Raw genomic sequence first — 18,802 nt, 5'->3', positions numbered from 1 at the left:
TCTGAACCGGTGACCTTTGAACCGGTGACAGTTGAACCGGTGACCTCTGAACCGGTGATCTCTGAACCGGTGATCTCTGAACCGGTGACCTGTTTAACTGGCGACCTCTGACCCGGCGACCTCTTGATCGCGAGCCCAGCGCGCCGCTGCCCGCTTTACACCGCCACCATGGCGACCCCGCTGGGCAAATACCGAGCACCGTCTCGAGTTTCCCCGGCTGGTGCGAGCGCGGGGGGTTTCACCTCCTCTCGGTCTTGCGTTGGGTCTTGGAGCCCGCCGTTTTCTCCGGCGACTTCAGCTGCATCGGCTTGTCCCGCTTTTGCCTGCAACGGCAGAGTTGCCGCGAGTGTGTGTTAGTGTTTGTGTGCGTTTGTTTGAGAAGATGTTCCATTACGGGGGGTGGGGGGTGTCCCACGTTTCGCAAGCGTAGAGAAGGGAGGGCATTACTGTGGCCGAGAAGGCCCGAAGCTTCGTGTGGAGCGACAGACCAGGTAGCGTCCACGTGGTAGCCGCTCGAATGGTTCGGAGTGAGAACCCCTGTTGTCAAACCGGAGCCGGTCATGAGCAAACTGCCCAAGTATGGAAAACTCTACACTCTCTCCAAAACTGCCCCATCAGTTGACACAGTAGGGGGCACAGGTGGTGCATCGGCCAGTCATCTCAGTCAGACACTTCACGTGGCCTTAAAATGCACTTAGCCTGGCACAAGCGCCACGGTGATTTCACTGCCACTTAGTGGGGAATGGCGGTTCTTGTTATTGTTGTGCTTGAGAGTGTGTGAGAGTGTGAGTGTGAGAGTGCTGGCAATAATAGGTGGTACTTGCTAAAAGCACTTGCCCCAACAGTCTGTAAAGGCTATACAGGGGGTCTTTGTCTTTTTATGTGTGTGGTGAGCGGTAGTGTAGCGGTTAGCACACTGCGCAATGAACCCCACGACCCGAGATCCAATTCCCGCTCACCGATCCTGGGTCTCCCCTAGGTCAGCTCAGCCTCAAATTAGTACCCGGTGCGGTGTGTGGTAAACATCGCCACTGGGGAGACAAAGGTGGCTGGCCGTGGTGCTGACAACCCAACCCCTCGTGTGCCACCGTGCCAGCCTTCATAGCTGCTACTACTTGCTCACAGCACTTGCCCCACCAGTCTATCAAGGCTACACAGGGGACCTTTGACATTTGCTAACGTGGAGCGGCGGCGCAAGCGGCCGGCGCATGGCGCCGCGAGCCCAGCGAGCCGAGTTCGATTCCCACTCGCAGCCCGTGGGGGTCCGTCACAGGCCAGAGCCTTTCGCCTGTTTGGGTGACGAGCGCGACGAGTGTGGTGCGGCAAACGCCGGCGTTCCGGCGCAGGCGAGCGCGCCGCTGGCCACGTACGGCACGAGGGCCTTGCGCTTCCAGTAGAGGAGGGCGGCCGTGGAGACGAGCAGCAGCGAGAGGGCGATGCCGGCGAGGGTTCCCTCCACCGGGCCCCAGAACTCCTCTGCGTTCACGCGGCGCAGAGACAGACGACGATAATGACGGGTCAACCCGCCTGTGCGTTGAACTTCTTTCGCGCCGTACGTAGCCAACCGCGCTAATCGGAGGTCTGTAAGCCTTGGATGGCTGTTTTTTTTTTTTTTACACTGCACAAGCGAGCCGTGCCGGGGCCAAGGCGAGCCAGCTCGGCGCGCAACGGGAGGGAGGGGAGGCAGAGGAGGGAGGGAGGGAGGGGTGGAGGAATAATATTACAAATATGTACATAGAAAACATAGGGTGAACATAGACATGGAGTAGGGAGAGAGGGGGTAGAGAGAGGGGGTAGAGAGAGGGGGTAGAGAGAGAGAGGGAAGGGGTAAGCAGAGCAGAGCGTGAGATGAAGGAAGCAAAGTGCCAACTACACCCAGCATATTCTTGTTACCTCTGATCGTAAAAAAAAAATAATACAAAAATAAAAAAGGGAGGAAAGGGAGGGAGGGGAAGGGAGGGAGGGGAGGGAGTGAGGGAGAGGATGGAGGGGGAGGGAGGGGGAGGGAGGTGGAGGGAGGGGAGGAAGGGAGGGTGTTTTTTTCCCACTGCGGGAGCCGAGCCGTGCCACCGACGTCACGCGCGATGAACGCGTGGAGAACGCACGGAGGGAGACGGGCACACGGACGCACCTGGCGCGGTGAGGATGGGCGCGGAGAAGAATGTGTCGGTGAAGAGCGGCTCGTCGAGACCTCGGGGGACGTCCTGCAGCGCCGTGTAGGCCCTCACGCTCAGCCTAGCCACAGCCACAACCACCGTGCACTCAGCCTAGCCACAACCACAACCACCGTGCACTCAGCCTAGTCACAACCACAACCACCACACGCTCAGCCTAGTCACAACCACAACCACCGCTCGCTCAGCCTAGCCACAACCACCGCTCGCTCAGCCTAGCCACAACCACAACCACCGCACGCTCAGCCTAGCCACAACCACAACCACCGCAGGCTCAGCCTAGCCACAACCGCAACCACCGCACGCTCAGCCTAGCCACAACCACAACCACCGCACGCTCAGCCTAGCCACAACCACAACCACCTCAGGCTCAGCCTAGCCACAACCGCAACCACCGCTTGCTCAGCCTAGTCACAACCACAACCACCGCAGGCTCAGCATTGCCACAACCACAACCACCGCTCGCTCAGCTTAGCCACAACCACAACCACCGCTTGCTCAGCCTAGCAACAACCACAACCACCGCAGGCTCAGCCTAGCCACAACCACAACCACCACACGCTCAGCCTAGCCACAACCACAACCACCACACGCTCAGCCTAGCCACAACCACAACCACCACACGCTCAGCCTAGCCACAACCACAACCACAACCACCTCAGCCTAGCCACAACCACCGCACGCTCAGCCTAGCCACAACCACAACCACCGCTCGCTCAGCCGAGCCACAACCACAACCACCTCAGCCTAAATACAACCACCGCACGCTCGTCCAATGTATTCATGTCGAAGTTCTTTCCCACCGCGCTCATCGGCGGTGGCCCAACCCCGACCCACCGGACGCTCGGCCTGACCACGACCACACCCACCGCACCACCGCTCCCCACACGGCCACGCAGACCGGGGGGGGGGGGGGGGGATGACGGCGACGGCGGCGGCGGCCCTCACCGGTAGGGCGTGTTGGGCCGCAGCGGCCCCCCGTGGCAGGGCCCCCCCGCGGCGTCGGCGCAGCCCCAGGCGGCATCGGCACGCCCGGCGCCGATCTGCGCGGAGAAGGCCCCGAGGCGGTCGCGCAGGCAGCGGTTGGCGAAGGGCGGCGTCGCGTACACCTTGACGGAGGCGTTGCGCGCGTACTCCTCGTACGGCGGCAGCGAGTGCCGCGGATCCGGCTTGGCCGGCGACGTGTCTGCAGGAGGAGGAGGGGGGAGAGGATGGAGGGTCATCGACGCCGCCATTGCCATCGTCGCCGCCATTGCCATCGTCGTCATCGTCGTCATCATCAGCTGTCTTGGTCCTCATCATCGTCATCATTCATCATCATTTTTTCTAAATGACTAACGTCGTCTAAATCGCATTTTAATCGTTGTCGTCACCATCATTGTCATCGCCATTGTCGATTTAATCATCGTCGTCATCGTCGCCATCGTCAGCTCTGTCTTTGTCGTCATCATCATTATCATCACCCGGCCCCCACCCCCTCCCCCCTGCCCCCCACCCCTCTCCCCCGCCCGCCCCCCCACCGTCGCCCTTACCCTGGGACTCGTGGACGATGACGCTGAAGAACTTGATCTCCCCGTTGGCGTCGCTGAACCAGTCGCAGCTGATGTTGAAGCGGATCCCCTTGCGGAACGCCACGCTGCTCCTGTCGGCGGGGGCCGCCTCGCGCGCCGGCTCGGGGGGCCCTGCACACCGGTGGGGGGGGGGGGGGAGGGATAGCGGTGGGAGGGAGGGGGGGCGTGATAGCGGGGGACAGCCGGGGGGGGGGGGAGGGGCGGTGCTCAGCAGGTTCCTGATGTGTCAGTAATCGTTGTTACTTTTGAAGAATTTTCAACAACACCACGAGAAATGTCCTGCCTCTGGGCTCTGGAGACCACCTGCAGAAGATTCCAGGCGTGTCTTGAGAATGATGGCGAAGGATGGTCCCATATAAAGTGTTTAACATTTTTTGGAAGTACCCTGTGTATCACCGCTTTTATGCAACGGTTTTGCTTGAACTTGAAAGCTGTGTCGTGGTCAAATCTTGTAATCAAAAGTTAGTCGACTTCCTGCTGCCCAATCAATTCCAACTTTTGCACACGTACTCAGATCCGGTGACAATGCATGCCTGTATTAAAATCAGCATCAATTCATCAATTAATTGCCTCCTTTCAAGTCTCGATTTAAAGCTTTCGTGACTGCAGGAATTCATCTTCTTGGTTCTTTCGGTAAAGTCACGTAGAAGGGAAGTAATAAAATAATAAAAATAAAACACAATAAAATAATTCTCACGACGTTTCTCACGGCGTTGTGGCCGAAACGTCGTGAGAATTATTTTATTGTGTTTTATTTTATTATTTTTATTGTTTCCATCCTACGTGACTTTACCGAAAGAACCAAGAAGATAAATCAAAGCCCGTTTGCGACCTCCGGCTTCAGGGCACGACAAAGGGAAACGGCGGCGACGCCGGCGGCGCTCACGATCGATCATGGTGACGATGGTCTGGACGGCGGCGGCGCTGTGCCGCTCCCCAGAGACGGCCACCAGCGTCACGGTGTAGTTGTTGTGCGGCTCCAGGTTGGCGAGGACGTGGGAAAAAATGGCGGCGGCGGCCCCGGCGGGCAGCAGCGCCGAGACGCGTCGACCGCGGCCGCCGGAGGACGGGTCGCAGGCGACGAGGAACGCGTCCACGTCGGAGCCCGCCGGCGCCAACCACGAGCACGAGAGCGCCGTGGAGTTCTCCGGGCGGCAGTGGAAGCCGGCGGGACCCAGCGGGACTGGACGGACGGACACGTGGAGTGGCTTGTCGTCATCGCGTGGAAATTTACAGCGGTCAAACACTCAACTGTTTATTGACTCTCGTGTCACAGAGCGTTACGGTTTTTTTTTATCGACCCCGGAGGGATGATGGGCTCGGTCAACTCGTAAGCAGGCTCACTGATGCTGTATGACTAAAAAAATTGAAAAACGATTTAAATTTTACCAGGTCAGACGCGGCCTTTTCATCACGTGGAAATTCGTAGCGGCCAAATACTCTAAACGTGTACCGTTGATGCAAATGTGGAGGGAGAGAGAGATGCAAACTTCAAATACACAGCAGCAGGCTTCAGGGTCGGGATGGAATCCACGATCGCCCGTACACCAGGCGAGGAAGTTAATATCTCCTAGCCACCGTGATGATGATGAGAGACGCAAACTTCAAATATACAGCAGCAGGCGTCAGGGCCGGGATGGAATCCACGACCTCCTGTATACCAGGCGAGGCAGTTAACATCTCCTAACCACCGTGATGATGATGAGAGACGCAAACTTCAAATATACAGCAGCAGGCGTCAGGGTCGGGATCGAACCCACGACCTCCTGTACACCAGGCGAGGTAGTTAACATCTCCTAGCCACCGTGATGATGAGAGACGCAGACTCCAAATATACAGCAGCAGGTGCCAGGGTCGGGATAGAACCCACGACCTCCCGTGTACCAGGCGAGGTAGTTAACATCTCCTAGCCACCGTGGCGCCAAAGCAGCAGCGGCGTGCACACAGAGACGCACGACCCGCAGCTCCGGCCTCGTCTCCATCGGGGAGCTCGTCGGCAATGGCCGCTCTCACCGGTTCGCACGAATCCGTGGCAGGCCTCGCTGACCGTGGGCAGCATCCCGCCGCTCAGCGCCCGCACGGCCACCGCGTAGCCGCGGCCCGGCACCAGCCCCGCCAGCCAGCGGCGGGCGTCGAGCGGCGCTCCACCGCCGGCGGCGCCGCCCGGCGACCGCGGCTGCACGCTCAGGCCGGGGTGGTTCGGCCGCACGACCACGGAGAGGTCGGCGACGCCGGCGCCCCACGGGTAGTCGACGAGGAGCTCGGCCGCCATGGTGCTCACGTTGGGGAAGGAGAGACGCAGCGGGGCGCGGGGCACTGGGGCGGGGAGACGGCACGGGGGGTGGGTGGGTAGGTGGGGGGGAGACGACATGGGAGGGGGGACGATGGAGGAGAGATGATGGGGGGGGGGAGATGACACGGGCGGAGGGAGGGAGCAACGGGGGGGGGAGGGGGGAGACAACGAGGGGGGGCGGGGTGAGACGACATTGTGAGGGGGGGGACGATGGGGAAGGGGGGGTGGGAGACGATGAGGGAGGGAGCAACGGAGGGGGGGTGGGGAGTCAACGGGAGGTGGGGAGAGACGACTTGGGGGGGGGGACGATGGGGGAGGGGGGGAGAAACGACGACACAGGGGGAGGGGGGGAGACAACAGGGGGGGGGGGTGAGATGACATTGTGAGGGGGAGGGGACGATGGAGGAGGGGGAGAGAGACGACACAGGGGGAGGGGGGGAGACAACGGGGGGGGGGGGGGGGGCGGGGTGAGATGACATGGGGGGTGAGGAGGTGAGTGCATGACCCGTTCAATAATAAAAAAAATGTTGTCAACACGAAAACAACAAAAAAAGTGTGTCGGGAGCATGAAACCCACGTGTGCGCGCCTGCACGCTCGTCTCGCTCATCAGCTCGGCGCTGTACGTGGTGACGCTGAGCGTGTAGAGCCTCCCAGGCGCCAGCCCGCCAAAGTCCCAGCCCTCCACGGCGGGGGCGCCCAGCTTGCTCTGGTGCAGCGCCTTGTCGTCGGCGCCGTGCAGACGGATCTCGTAGAAGTCGTGGTCTCCAGACGCGGCCGTCCACGCGAAGCGCAGCGAGTCCGTGCTGTTGGCGCCGGTCGAGCGTAGTCCGGTCACCGTCGCTGGCACTGGCGGGGGGCGGGGGGGTCACACGTCAGCGTCCGGTTAGCGCGGTTGACCCATAGACTCACACAGAGACCCACAGAATCATACAGAGACCCATAGACTCACACAGAGACCCACAGAATCATACAGAGACCCATAGACTCACACAGAGACCCACAAACTCACACAGAGCCCCAGAGACTCACACAGAGACCCACAGACTCACACAGAGACCCACAAACTCACACAGAGACCCACAAACTCACACAGAGCCCCAGAGACTCACACAGAGACCCACAGACTCACACAGAGACCCACAGACTCACACAGAGACCCGTAGACTCACACAGAGACCTACAAACTCACACAGAGACCCGTAGACTCGCACAGAGACCCATAGACTCACACAGAGACCCACAGACTCACACAGAGACCCACAGACTCACACAGAGACCCACAGACTCACACAGAGACCCGTAGACTCACACAGAGACCCGTAGACTCACACAGAGACCCATAGACTCAGACAGCGACACATAGACTCAGACAGAGACCCGTAGACTCAGACAGCGACACATAGACTCGCACAGAGACCCGTAGACTTGCACACAGAGACCCATAGACTCACACAGAGACCCGTAGACTTGCACAGAGACCCATAGACTCGCACAGAGACCCACAGACTCACCCAGACACCCACAGACTCACACAGACACCTACAGACTGACACAGAGACCCACAGACTCACACAGACACCCACAGACTCACACAGACACCCACAGACTCACACAGAGACCCACAGACTCACCCAGACACCCACAGACTCACACAGACACCCACAGACTCACACAGAGACCCGTTAACCGAGAACACCGGGCTCAATCCACCCACTGTGGGCCCACGCCCCCCGCCTGGACTCACGCGTTCGCGCCTGCGCCGTGGCGGGCGAGCTGAAGAGGCCGCCGCTCACGGTGAAGACGCGCACGCGGTAGAGGCGCCCGGGTGTGAGGTCGCCGTAGGCGTGCCGGTCCCGCGCCGCCGGCACCAGCTGGCTGGTGATGAGTGTGTCGTTGGGGCTGAGCAGCTGCACCATGTAGTGCTCGGCGGAGCCGTCGCACGGACGCCACCGCACCGACAGCTGTGCCGGGCGGCCGTCGTTGTCCGCGAACACGGACGGCACGCTCGCCGGCACTGAGGTTAGGGGGCGGGGGGTTGGGGGGGTCACACAGCGTAGGCGTGGGGATGATGGTTCGTGGGGGGGGGGGGTTGGGGGAAGAGGGGGGTTGGTTGATAGGGTGAGGGTTCAGGGGATAGTCTATGGGGGATAGTGTCAGGGCTGGGTTACGGTGTGTGGAGGCTAGTCTATAGGGCATTTAGTGTGGGGGTGAGTTTATAGGGGATAGTGTGGGGGTGAGTTTATAGGGGATAGTGTGGGGGTGAGTTTATAGGGGACTAGCTGTACTACCCGGCTTCGCCCGGGACTTGTATCCACCACGCCCAGCTGACTTTGTCTCCCCAGTGGCGATGTTAATACGCCACACCAGTTACTCGTTTTGAGGCTGAGTCCCTCCCTCACCGCTCTCCCTCCCTCACCACTCTCCCTCCCTCACCGCTCTCCCTCCCTCACCGCTCTCCCTCCCTCACCGCTCTCCCCCCCTCACCGCTCTCCCCCCCTCACCGCTCTCCCTCCCTCACCGCTCTCCCTCCCTCACCGCTCTCCCTCCCTCACCGCTCTCCCTCCCTCACCGCTCTCCCTCCCTCACGACTCTGTAAAGGACGTGAAACTTTGATGAATTTACCTCAGAGTCGCGTGGTGGGTGTCGAGGCCTAGCACCGTGCAGAGCCTCCGGCCTCGCCTGATTTTGGCACCCGGCTGACGCTGGGTACGGGTGCCGTTCCCCCCCCCCCCCCCCGCGCTACAATAATACTGTCTAATCGCTATAATTTTATAATCTACCGACCCTATAATAGTAATTGCACACATTGTGGTGGGGGGGGAGTGAAGAGGACGTGAAACTTTGATGAATTTACGTCAGAGTCGCGTGTTAATGCGTGCGCCTATTTTTAAGGGGAATTAAAAATGGCGTCCACCCCGCGCCGAAGGCGTCGCTACCCGTTGCCAGGGGAAACCGCCGTCCAATGAAAGCGGCGAAGGCGTGGCTACCCGTTGCCAGGGGCAACCGCCGTCCAATGAAACTGCAGCCCGTGGCGAAGGCGTCGCTACCCGTTGCCAGGGGCAACCGCCGTCCAATGAAAGCGGCGAAGGCGTCGCTACCCGTTGCCAGGGGCAACCACCGTCCAATGAAAGTGCGTATGGTCCGGCGACACACACACACACACAGACAGACAGATTCGCGATTTTATATACATAGATAGTGTAGGGATGAGTTTATAGGGAATACTGTGGGGGTGAGTCTATAGGGGATACTGTGGCGACGAGTCTATAGGGGATACTGTGGGGGATAGTCTCTAGGGGATAGTATGGGTGCTAGTCTATAGGGGATAGTATGGGCGCTAGTCTATAGGGGATAGTATGGGCGCTAGTCTATAGGGGACAGTGTGGGCGCTAGTCTATAGGGGATAGTATGGGCGCTAGTCTATAGGGGATAGTATGGGCGCTAGTCTATAGGGGATAGTATGGGCGCTAGTCTATAGGGGATAGTATGGGCGCTAGTCTATAGGGGATAGTATGGGCGCTAGTCTATAGGGGATAGTATGGGTGCTAGTCTATAGAGGATAGTGTGGGCGCTAGTCTATAGGGGATAGTATGGGCGCTAGTCTATAGGGGATAGTATGGGCGCTAGTCTATAGGGGATAGTGTGGGCGCTAGTCAATAGGGGATAATATGGGCGCTAGTCTATAGGGGATAGTATGGGCGCTAGTCTATAGGGGATAGTATGGGTGCTAGTCTATAGGGGATAGTGTGGGCGCTAGTCAATAGGGGATAATATGGGCGCTAGTCTATAGGGGATAGTATGGGCGCTAGTCTATAGGAGATAGTATGGGCACTAGTCTATAGGGGATGAGGAGCGAGATGCCCGCCTACCCGTTCTGCCTTCGGCTGAGACGGGGGCGCTGGTCACTCCGCCGCTGGTGGCGGTGACGGCGACGCGGTACGCCGAGCCCGGCACGAGACCCGCGAAGGAGAATTCGGCGTCGCCCGGTTCGGCCGTCGCGTTCACCACCAGCGAGCCGTTGCCGTCGGTGAGGCGCAGCAGGTAGGCGTCCACCTGCGCGCAGTCGTCGCCATCGACATCGTCGTCATCGTCGTCATCATTGTCGTCATCATTGTCGTCATCATTATCATTGTTGTCGTCGTCGTCGTCGTCATCATCGTCGTCATCATTGTCGTCATCATCATCATCGTCGTCATCATCATCATTGTCGTCATCGACATCGTCATCATCGTCGTCATTGTCGCCATCATTGTTGTTGTCATCATAATCATCGTCGTCATCGTCGTCATCATCATCGTCGTCATTGTCGCCATCATTGTTGTCGTCATCATCATCATCGTCGTCATCGACGTTGTCGTCATCGACGTCGTCATCATCGTCATCAGCGAGCCTATTTGGGAGTTGACTGAGCCCATCATCCCTCCGGGGTCGATTAAAAAGTAACGCTTTGTGACATGAGAGTCACTCAAAGTGACCGTGAGTGGTGAGTGCAACAGCCTAGGATCTCGGCGTCCCGGTTCCCAGATCCACACCAGAACATGAGTGGCACATTGTGTCTGGCTGAGTGAGTTGGTGGGTGAGTCAGTTTATGAGTGGGTGGATGGGTGAGTGAATGAGCAAGCAAGTGGGTGAGTGAGTGAGTGAATGTATGAGTGGGTGAGTGCATGAGTGAGCGAGTGGGTGGGTGAGTCGGTTTATGAGTGAGTGCATGCATGAATGAGCGAGTGAGTGGGTGAGTGAGTGAGTGAGTGAATGAATGAGTGTTAAAGTGGATGAGTGAGCGAGTGGGTGGGTGAGTTGGTTTATGAGTGAGTGGATGAATGAGTGACTGAGCGAGCGGTTGAGTGAGTGAATGTATGAGTGCTAAAGTGGATGAGTGAGTGAGAGAGCGGGTGGGTGGGTGAGTGGACGAGCGAGTCGGTGAGCGATCGACTGAGCCCTCTGTGGCGCATCCCACTGTGGCCGATGACGACGACTTTGACTGACACGACGACGTGACAGCACAATTGTGAGACAACTGGAGGCCCTGGTGGGTGTGAGGAGGACCAAGACGAGGTGGAGGATGACGAGGAGGGGGGAGGGGGAAGGTCTGGGCGCTTACCTTGCCGGGCGACGGGCGCCAGCGAGCCATGAGAAGGTCGGTCGAGTAGCGGTTGTCCACCACCAGGTTGCTCACTGTGCCTGGCACTGAGACGCGGAGACACGGGGAGACACGGGGGGACACGGGGAGACACGGGGGACCACAGAGACACGGGGAGACAATGGGGGACCACAGAGACACGGGGACATGGGGACCACAGAGACACACAGAGACACACAGAGACACAGGGAGACACGGGGAGACACGGGGAGACACGGGGGGCCACAGAGACACGGGGAGACATGGGGAGAGGGAACGCCCAGAGAAACATCAGCAACGGACGGGCGTGTGATGACGTTTGCCAAGCGTGGTGCACAGCAGCTTCTGCTGCTGAAGCTGGAAGTCTGTCGACCCAGCGGCCGCCATTAAGGGGGTGGAAGGGGGAAGCTAGAAGCGGAAGAGAGACGGAGAGAGATACGTCCCGAGAAGTTCCGACAAATGCCCTCGGTGCAATGGGAGTCCTGGAGATGCTAGGTATCCTATAGGTTCTAGAGATCTACAGAACGTACATACACTTTGGTTCTTTCGGTAAAGTCATGTAGGTATAAACATTCAGCAGCTCCACTGCTGGATTATATTTTTTTCTGCCTGAGGACGACCGCTTGTGTTGCGATCGAAACGTCGTGATTTCTTTTGTTTTTCTACCTACGTGACTTACCGAAAAAAAACAAAGAGTATGGATTCCTGCAGTCACGAAATCTTCAAATAACGATAATGTACATTTCTGTAGATCTATGGAACCTTCAGGTTCTAGGGTATAGTGGAGATCAAAGAGATCCTGCAGATCCTGAATGTCCTGGCTGCCATATAGACCTTGGAGAATCTTACAGATCTTAGAAGTTCTGCAGGAGACGTAGTTGACCCTAAATACACTTGGCTTTCCCAGAAGCCCGAGATAATCCTGTAGAACTTATAGATCCAGATGATCACAAGATAATCCTGTAGTACCTAGAGATCCAGACGATCCCCAGATAATCCTGTAGGACCTCGAGATCCAGTTGATCCCCAGATAATCCTGTAGGATTAGATATCCATACGATCCAGGGATGAGGCCTGTATATTTAGAGTTTGCTGTGTGTCTCTCTCCCCATGGTCGCGTGAATTTTCCTCCATGTCTTCCGGTTTTTCCCACCACATTTGGAATCGATGTCACACATTTAGAGTATTTGGCTGCTATGAATTTCCACGCGACGAAAAGGCCACTCCATTGAGGCTATCTCTTGCGGCCAGGTCGCGTCTGAAAAAGAAGCTAGTAGTTCAATGTGCCTTACCTGGTAAAATTTAAATCGTGTTCAGTTTTTTTTTTGTCATACACATCGTCGTGGACATCATCGTGATTGGCAGGTACACGCCCGTCATCAACATTGACGTCGTGCGTGAAGAGTAATTGGCTGCTTTACATTTCCACGTCATGAAGATAAGCCACTTCGCCGAGCTATCATTTGCGGCCAGGTCACTTCTGATAAAAGAGCTATAGAGCCCAGTGGGCCTTACCTGGCGAAATCAAAATTAAGTTTAGTTTATGTTTTGGATGTCCTGGCAGCCATAGAAGCCTTAGAAAATCCTGGAGATCTTATGAAGTCCTAGAGGAGATATAGTTGACTTTGAATATCCTCGGCTGATATAGAAACCCTAGGTAATACTGTAGAGCCTATAGATCCAGAAGATCTTCCTCCACCTCCTTCTCTCTCCTTCTCTCCCTCCTCTCCCTCTTCCATCTTCTACTCCCCCTCCTACTCCTCCTCAACCTCCTCCTCTCTCCTTCTCTCCCTCCTCCACCTCCTCCCCTCCCTCTTACTCCTCATCCTCCTCCACCTCCTTCTGCTGCTGCTGTGTTTAGTTTATAGTCCTTCCCCCGCACCTCCGATTGGCCACGGTTGGCTACGTACGGTGAAAAAGAAGTTCAACGTACACACACACAGACATAGAGGAGGCCCCGCGGAGGACGGTGCACGGGCACCGGCGGCTCACCGGTTCTGCCGGTGACGACCTCGGGTTCCCCGCTGAGCGCGCCGCTCACGGCGGCGACGGCGACGCGGTATTCGTGGCCCGGCGCCAGCCGCCCCACGGTGGCGTTGGTGGCGCCGGGCGGCAGCGTGAGGTTGCGCTCGGTCCCGGCGGCACCGACCCCACCCCCGCCGCCGCTGCCCCCGAGCGGAGGCCACAGCGACACCAAGTAGGAGGTGACGTCGCCCGGCGCCGGGGACCACGTGACGGAGAGCGAGCGCGAGTCCAGCCCGACGGCCGCCAGCGCCCGCACGGAGCCCGGAGCTGAGCGTGGCGCGGAGTGGTGGGCGATGTAGAGATGTGGGCGACGTGGCGATGTGGGCGATGTGGAGAGGTGGGCGACATGGGAGACGCGGAGAGGTGGGCGATGTGGAGAGGTGGGCGATGTGGAGACGTGGGAGACGCGGAGAGATGGGCGATGTAGAGATGTGGGAGATGTGGAGACGTGGGAGACGCGGAGAGGTGGGCGATGTGGAGAGGTGGGCGATGTGGAGATGTGGGAGACGCAGAGAGGTGGGCGATGTGGAGAGGTGGGCGATGTGGAGACGTGGGAGATGCGGAGAGGTGGGCGATGTGGAGAGGTGGGTGATGTGGAGAGGTGGGCGACGTGGAGATGTCGGCGATGTCGATGTGGAGAGGTGGGCGATGTGAAGATGTGGGAGATGTAGCGATGCGGGTGACGTGGAAACGTAGGAGACGTGTAGATGTGGGCGATGTGAAGAGGTGGGCGATGTGGAGAGGTGGGCGATGTGGAGACGTGGGAGACGTGGCGACGTGGAGATGTGGGAGACGTGGAAGACGTGGGAGACGCGAGGGACAGAGGGAGGTGGAGAAACGGGGGGGGACGCGGGGAAGTGGGGGGAAATTATAGGATACACTTTGTTTTACCCCAGGATAGCCTCACTGAGTCTCGTGACTCTTCTTTCAAGAGGGTCCTGCCAGCTTTTCGCAGTTGGGGGCGACGCTGCTGCTGCTGCTACTGTCTGTGGTCCCAACTGAGTGATTTTTGCAGGACATTTCTCAGCATTTTGATGTTTTGGCTTATACCGGTTACATTGTATGGGGGGTGGGGGGTAGGGAGGGGTGGAGGGAAGGGGTTAGCCAAGGGTAGAGGAAACCCAAGCAGACCAGGGGGAGAACGTGTAAACTCCACACACAAACAAACTCGCAAAGACAAAGATCCCCCGTATAGCCTCAACAGACTGTCTCCCCGGTGGCGATGTTTACACATCGCAGCAGGTACTCATTGGAGGCTGAGTCGACCTAGGGGAGGGCCGAGGACCGGTTCAGATCATCGTCACCGGTGTTGGCCGTGAGCGGGAATCGAACCTGGGTCGCCGGGTTCGTAGCGCAGCGCACACACACATAGCTCCACACATTGGGGAACCCGAGTCGGGAATCGAACCCAGGTCCGTCAACCCCTACCCCCCCGCCCGCCACCGTCGTCGCCGTACCCGTCTGTGCCGCGATGCTCGCGGTGCGCCGCTCCTGGCCGCTCCATGTGGTGACACTCGCGTTGTAGACGCGCCCCGGCGCCAGCTCGCGCGCCACGTAGCCGTCCGACGAGCTGGGCAGGCTCGCCGGGTCGGCGCCACCGCCGCCGCCGGGCGACACCGACGCCACCAGCCACACCTCGACCCGATCGGCGTCGCCCGCCGGAGGGTCCCAGCGCAGCAGCAGGCGGTCCGTTGAGCGCTCCTCGACGCGCAGGCGGGACACCGCAGCCGGCTCTGCGGCCGGTGCCGGATAGGGGGGAAGGGGGGGTGGGAGGGAAAAATATCGGCGTCGACGGAGGTAGCGTCGTGATAGTCACCAAGAGCAGAACCGGCAGCAGCAGCGGCATCAGAAGCACCAGTTTGGTGTCCTTCCCCCGCACCTCCGATAAGCACGGTGGGCTACGTATGGCAGCAGCGCCAGCAGCAGTACAATCAGCATCAACAGCACCTTTAGCATCGCTAGGACCATTACCATCAGCATCACCAGCACCTTTAGCATCGCTAGTAGCATAACCATCAGCATCACCAGCAACTTTTAGCATCGCTAGGAGTATTACCATCAGCAGCAGCAGAAGCATGAGCATCATCTTCAGCAGACGACATCATCGCCATCATCGTCGTCATCATCGCCTTAACGTCGACAACAAGTAAAGCAGCATGATTGACAAAGTGAAAGATCACCCGTGTAGCCTTAACAGACTGTTGGGGCAAGTGCTGTGAGCGAGCACCTATGAAGGCCGGCACTGTGGCACACGAGGGGGTGGGTGGCCAGCAGCACGCCCGGCCGCCTTTGCCTCCCCAGCGGCGATGTTCACACACCGCACCAGGTACTCCATTTGAGGCTGAGTCGACCTAGGCGAGGCCCAGGAGCGGTTCAGATAATCGTCACCGGTGTCCGCCATGAGCGGTGAATCGAACTCGAGACAACAACCGCCATTCGCCACTCAGTGGCGGTGACGTCACCACGGCGCTTGTGCCAGGCTAGGCGCACGTTGAGGCTACGTGAAGCGTCGAACGCCCGCTGGCAGGAGGTCACGTGGCAGACCCCCAGCAGGTGCCACGGGGTCGACCGACCGAGATGACCGACGACTCGCTGCGTTTTAGCTGTAGTAATAGGGTTTTACCCTTTCAACTGGTACAAAAACTGACACCTTTATACAAGGGATCATGTTTGCAATCACCACAACACAAGCAGTCAAAATGCAAACAAAAAGAAATAACTCTGATAATGATAATGACATGCACTGTCCTTGAAGTTGATTGGTCCACACCCAAGACAGCTTTTCTTAGAGCCCAGTCTCCATTGGTGTTGGACCAGATGACGCCAAAAGGCGGAAGGTGCAGGAATATTTTGCCACTGGCAAAGGAGGTCTCATCGTGCGTTTTAGCTGCCCCGGCGCTCCGCTCGTCGTTGTGAGCACGCACGTCCCCCCCTCCCCTCCCCCCGGGACTCACGCGTCTTGCCGTAGGCCACGGCGGCAGCGTCGTAGGGGCCGCTGCGCGTGACCACGGTGAGCGCGTAGCGGCGGCCCGGCGTCAGTCGCCGGAAGGTGCAGCCGGTGCCGTCGCGGGCCACCGTTTCGCTGCGCACCGCCTCGCCCTCGTGACGCAGCGCCACCAAGAAGTCGTCGTAGTCCCCGGCGGGACGCACCCACGACGCCACCAGGCCGGCGCCGGCGCCGCCCTCGTTCTGGTTGCGCACCGCCAGGTTCCGCACCTCCGCCGGCACTGGTGGTGGTGGTGGTGGTGGACACCGCGGGCGATGGTTTGGTTAAACAAAAGAAAGGCAGGACGGCATCTGCCGGTGTTTACAATGATAACGGCGATGGTACGGGTACGGGTACCCGTTTGCGACCCTGGTGCGGCCGGGTACGGGTAGGCCGTGAGTCACTGGTGAGTAACAGTTTGTCACTCATTTCCAAACGTCTTGTCTCTTCTCACAATTCAAGTTCCTAGAATCAACCCACCCACGCCTGCAACATGGCTTCATCCCAGAGGTCGCAATCAGGTACCCGATACCCGTACCCTAGGGGGTGGTGGTGGTGGTGGACGGGGTGGTGGTGGTGGTGGTGGAGGGGGTGGTGGTGGTGGTGGAGGGGGTGGTGGTGGTGGTGGAGGAGGAGGTGGTGGTGGTGGTGGATGAAGAGTGGGTGGTGGTGGTGGATGGGGTGGTGGTGGTGGTGGAGGGGGTGGTGGTGGTGGTGGAGGGGTGGTGGTGGTGGATGGGGTGGTGGTGGTGGAGGGGGTGGTGGTGGTGGTGGAGGAGGAGGTGGTGGTGGTGGTGGAGGAGGAGTGGGTGGTGGTGGTGGATGGGGTGGTGGTGGTGGTGGAGGGGGTGGTGGTGGTGGTAAAGGGGTGGTGGTGGTGGATGGGGTGGTGGTGGTGGTGGTGGTGGAGGAGGTGGTGGTGGAGGGGTGGTGGTGGTGGTGGTGGTGTTGGAGGAGGAGGAGGTGGTGGTGGTGGAGGGGGCGGTGAAGGTGGTGGTGGAGGAGGTGGTGGTGGTGGTGGAGGAGGATAGAGGGGGTGGTGGTGGTGGAGGTGGTAGTGGTGGTGGTGGTGTGTGCGCATCTCACTGGTCCGCTCCTCCGTGACGACGTCGCTGTGCGCGTCGCCAGCCCAGGTCTCGATGGTCACCGAGTAGGCGCTTCCCGGCGTCAGCTGCCGCAGCTCGAGCTCCGTCGTGTCGTTGGCGAGCTGAGCGGCGCCGCGGCTCGCGCCGCCTGTGGCAGAGGTCGGCGAGGCGGTGACCCCCCAAAGAGCGACAAGACGAAGATACCCCCCCACCACCACCACCACCACCCCGTGTAGCCTTAACAGGGCTGGTCCTAATAAATGAAACTTGAACTTGAAAACTTGAACAGAGCGTTGGGGCAAGTGCTGTTAGCGAGTCGCGGCAAGCTGTAAAGGCCAAGAGGGCACAGGCGAGGGGTGTGGGTAGACAGCACCCACGCCCGGCCGCCTTTGTCTCCAAAACGCTGATGTATGCACATCGCACCAGGTAGCCTTAACAGGGCGTTGGGGCAAGTGCTGTTAGCGAGTAGCAGTAACGTGTGAAGGCCGGCACGGTGGGACACGAGAGAGGGGGGGGAGGCTAGCGGCCAGAAACCACGGCCCGGCCGCCTTTGTCTCCCCAGTGGCGATGTTTAGACACCGCACCAGGTACTGACTCAATCTAGGGGAGGCCCAGGACCGGTTGCGATAATCGTCACTGGTGTTGGCAGCGCTACCGCTACACTACAGCACAACCACCAACAACAACCGTCATTCGCCAGTAAGCGGCGGTGATGTCACCATGGCGCTTGTGCCAGGCTATGTGCACGTTAAGGCCACGTGAAGTGTCGAACGCCCGCTGGCAGGAGGTCACGGGTGCCATGGGTCGACTGACTGAGACGACTGGGCTGATGCACCACCTGGGCCCTCTACTGTGCCAACTTGCTGTGTTTTAACCGCCTGGCACTACCAACACAAACATCGCCCCCACTACAACCCCTACCACCAGCACCACCACCAACACCGTCACCACTACCACCACCGTCACCTACTACTAGCACCACTACTAGCATCAGCATGCCCACCAACAGCATAAATACCATCACCACCAGCAAGCATTGCCAGCAATATCACCGCTACCACCATGAGCCCTGCCACAAGCACCACTACCACCAATATCACCACCACTAACACTATCACCAATATCACCACCACCAACACCACTACCACCAATATCACCACCAACACCACCACTACCACCAACACCACCAACACCACTACCACCAATATCACCAACACCACTACCACCAACACTACCACCAATATCACCACCACCAACACCACTACCACCAATACCACCACCACCAATACCATTACCACCAATACCACCACCAACACCACTGCCACCACCAATATCACCAATACCAGCACCACCACCAACAGCACCACCACCATCACCACCATCAGCGACAGCACCACCAGCACCACCACTACCAGCACCACCACCACCATCACCGACAGCACCACCACCAGCACCACCACTACCAGCACCACCACCACCACCATCACCGACAGCACCACCATCACCCGCACCACCACTACCACCACCACCATCACCGACAGCACCACC

At 58.9% G+C, this 18,802-nt stretch overlaps 2 protein-coding genes across 2 annotated transcripts in view; one reads left to right on the top strand and one right to left on the bottom strand.

Annotated features, from left to right (window-relative positions):
* LOC133360360 (troponin I, slow skeletal muscle-like) overlaps positions 1 to 18,802 on the top strand; it is a 277,194-nt gene that overhangs the window by 4,365 nt on the left and 254,027 nt on the right. The window lies entirely within an intron of this gene.
* The window catches only part of LOC133360363 (receptor-type tyrosine-protein phosphatase beta-like), a 76,618-nt gene that overhangs the window by 14,842 nt on the left and 42,974 nt on the right, over positions 1 to 18,802 (bottom strand). The window contains 15 exon segments of the mRNA XM_061579044.1: positions 243 to 323; positions 1,371 to 1,476; positions 2,132 to 2,235; positions 3,123 to 3,360; positions 3,707 to 3,856; positions 4,632 to 4,928; positions 5,759 to 6,061; positions 6,616 to 6,885; positions 7,784 to 8,053; positions 9,909 to 10,092; positions 11,141 to 11,226; positions 13,151 to 13,450; positions 14,641 to 14,916; positions 16,138 to 16,410; positions 17,256 to 17,402. Of these exon segments, the coding sequence (XP_061435028.1) occupies positions 243 to 323; positions 1,371 to 1,476; positions 2,132 to 2,235; positions 3,123 to 3,360; positions 3,707 to 3,856; positions 4,632 to 4,928; positions 5,759 to 6,061; positions 6,616 to 6,885; positions 7,784 to 8,053; positions 9,909 to 10,092; positions 11,141 to 11,226; positions 13,151 to 13,450; positions 14,641 to 14,916; positions 16,138 to 16,410; positions 17,256 to 17,402 (3,085 nt within the window).

The sequence above is a fragment of the Lethenteron reissneri genome, chromosome 68 (genome assembly GCF_015708825.2).
Source record: "Lethenteron reissneri isolate LAM-NWPU_2019-01 chromosome 68, ASM1570882v1, whole genome shotgun sequence".
Classification (NCBI taxonomy): domain Eukaryota; kingdom Metazoa; phylum Chordata; class Hyperoartia; order Petromyzontiformes; family Petromyzontidae; genus Lethenteron; species Lethenteron reissneri.
Note: the sequence above shows the minus strand (reverse complement) of the source record. Positions and strands in the feature narration are given on the sequence as shown.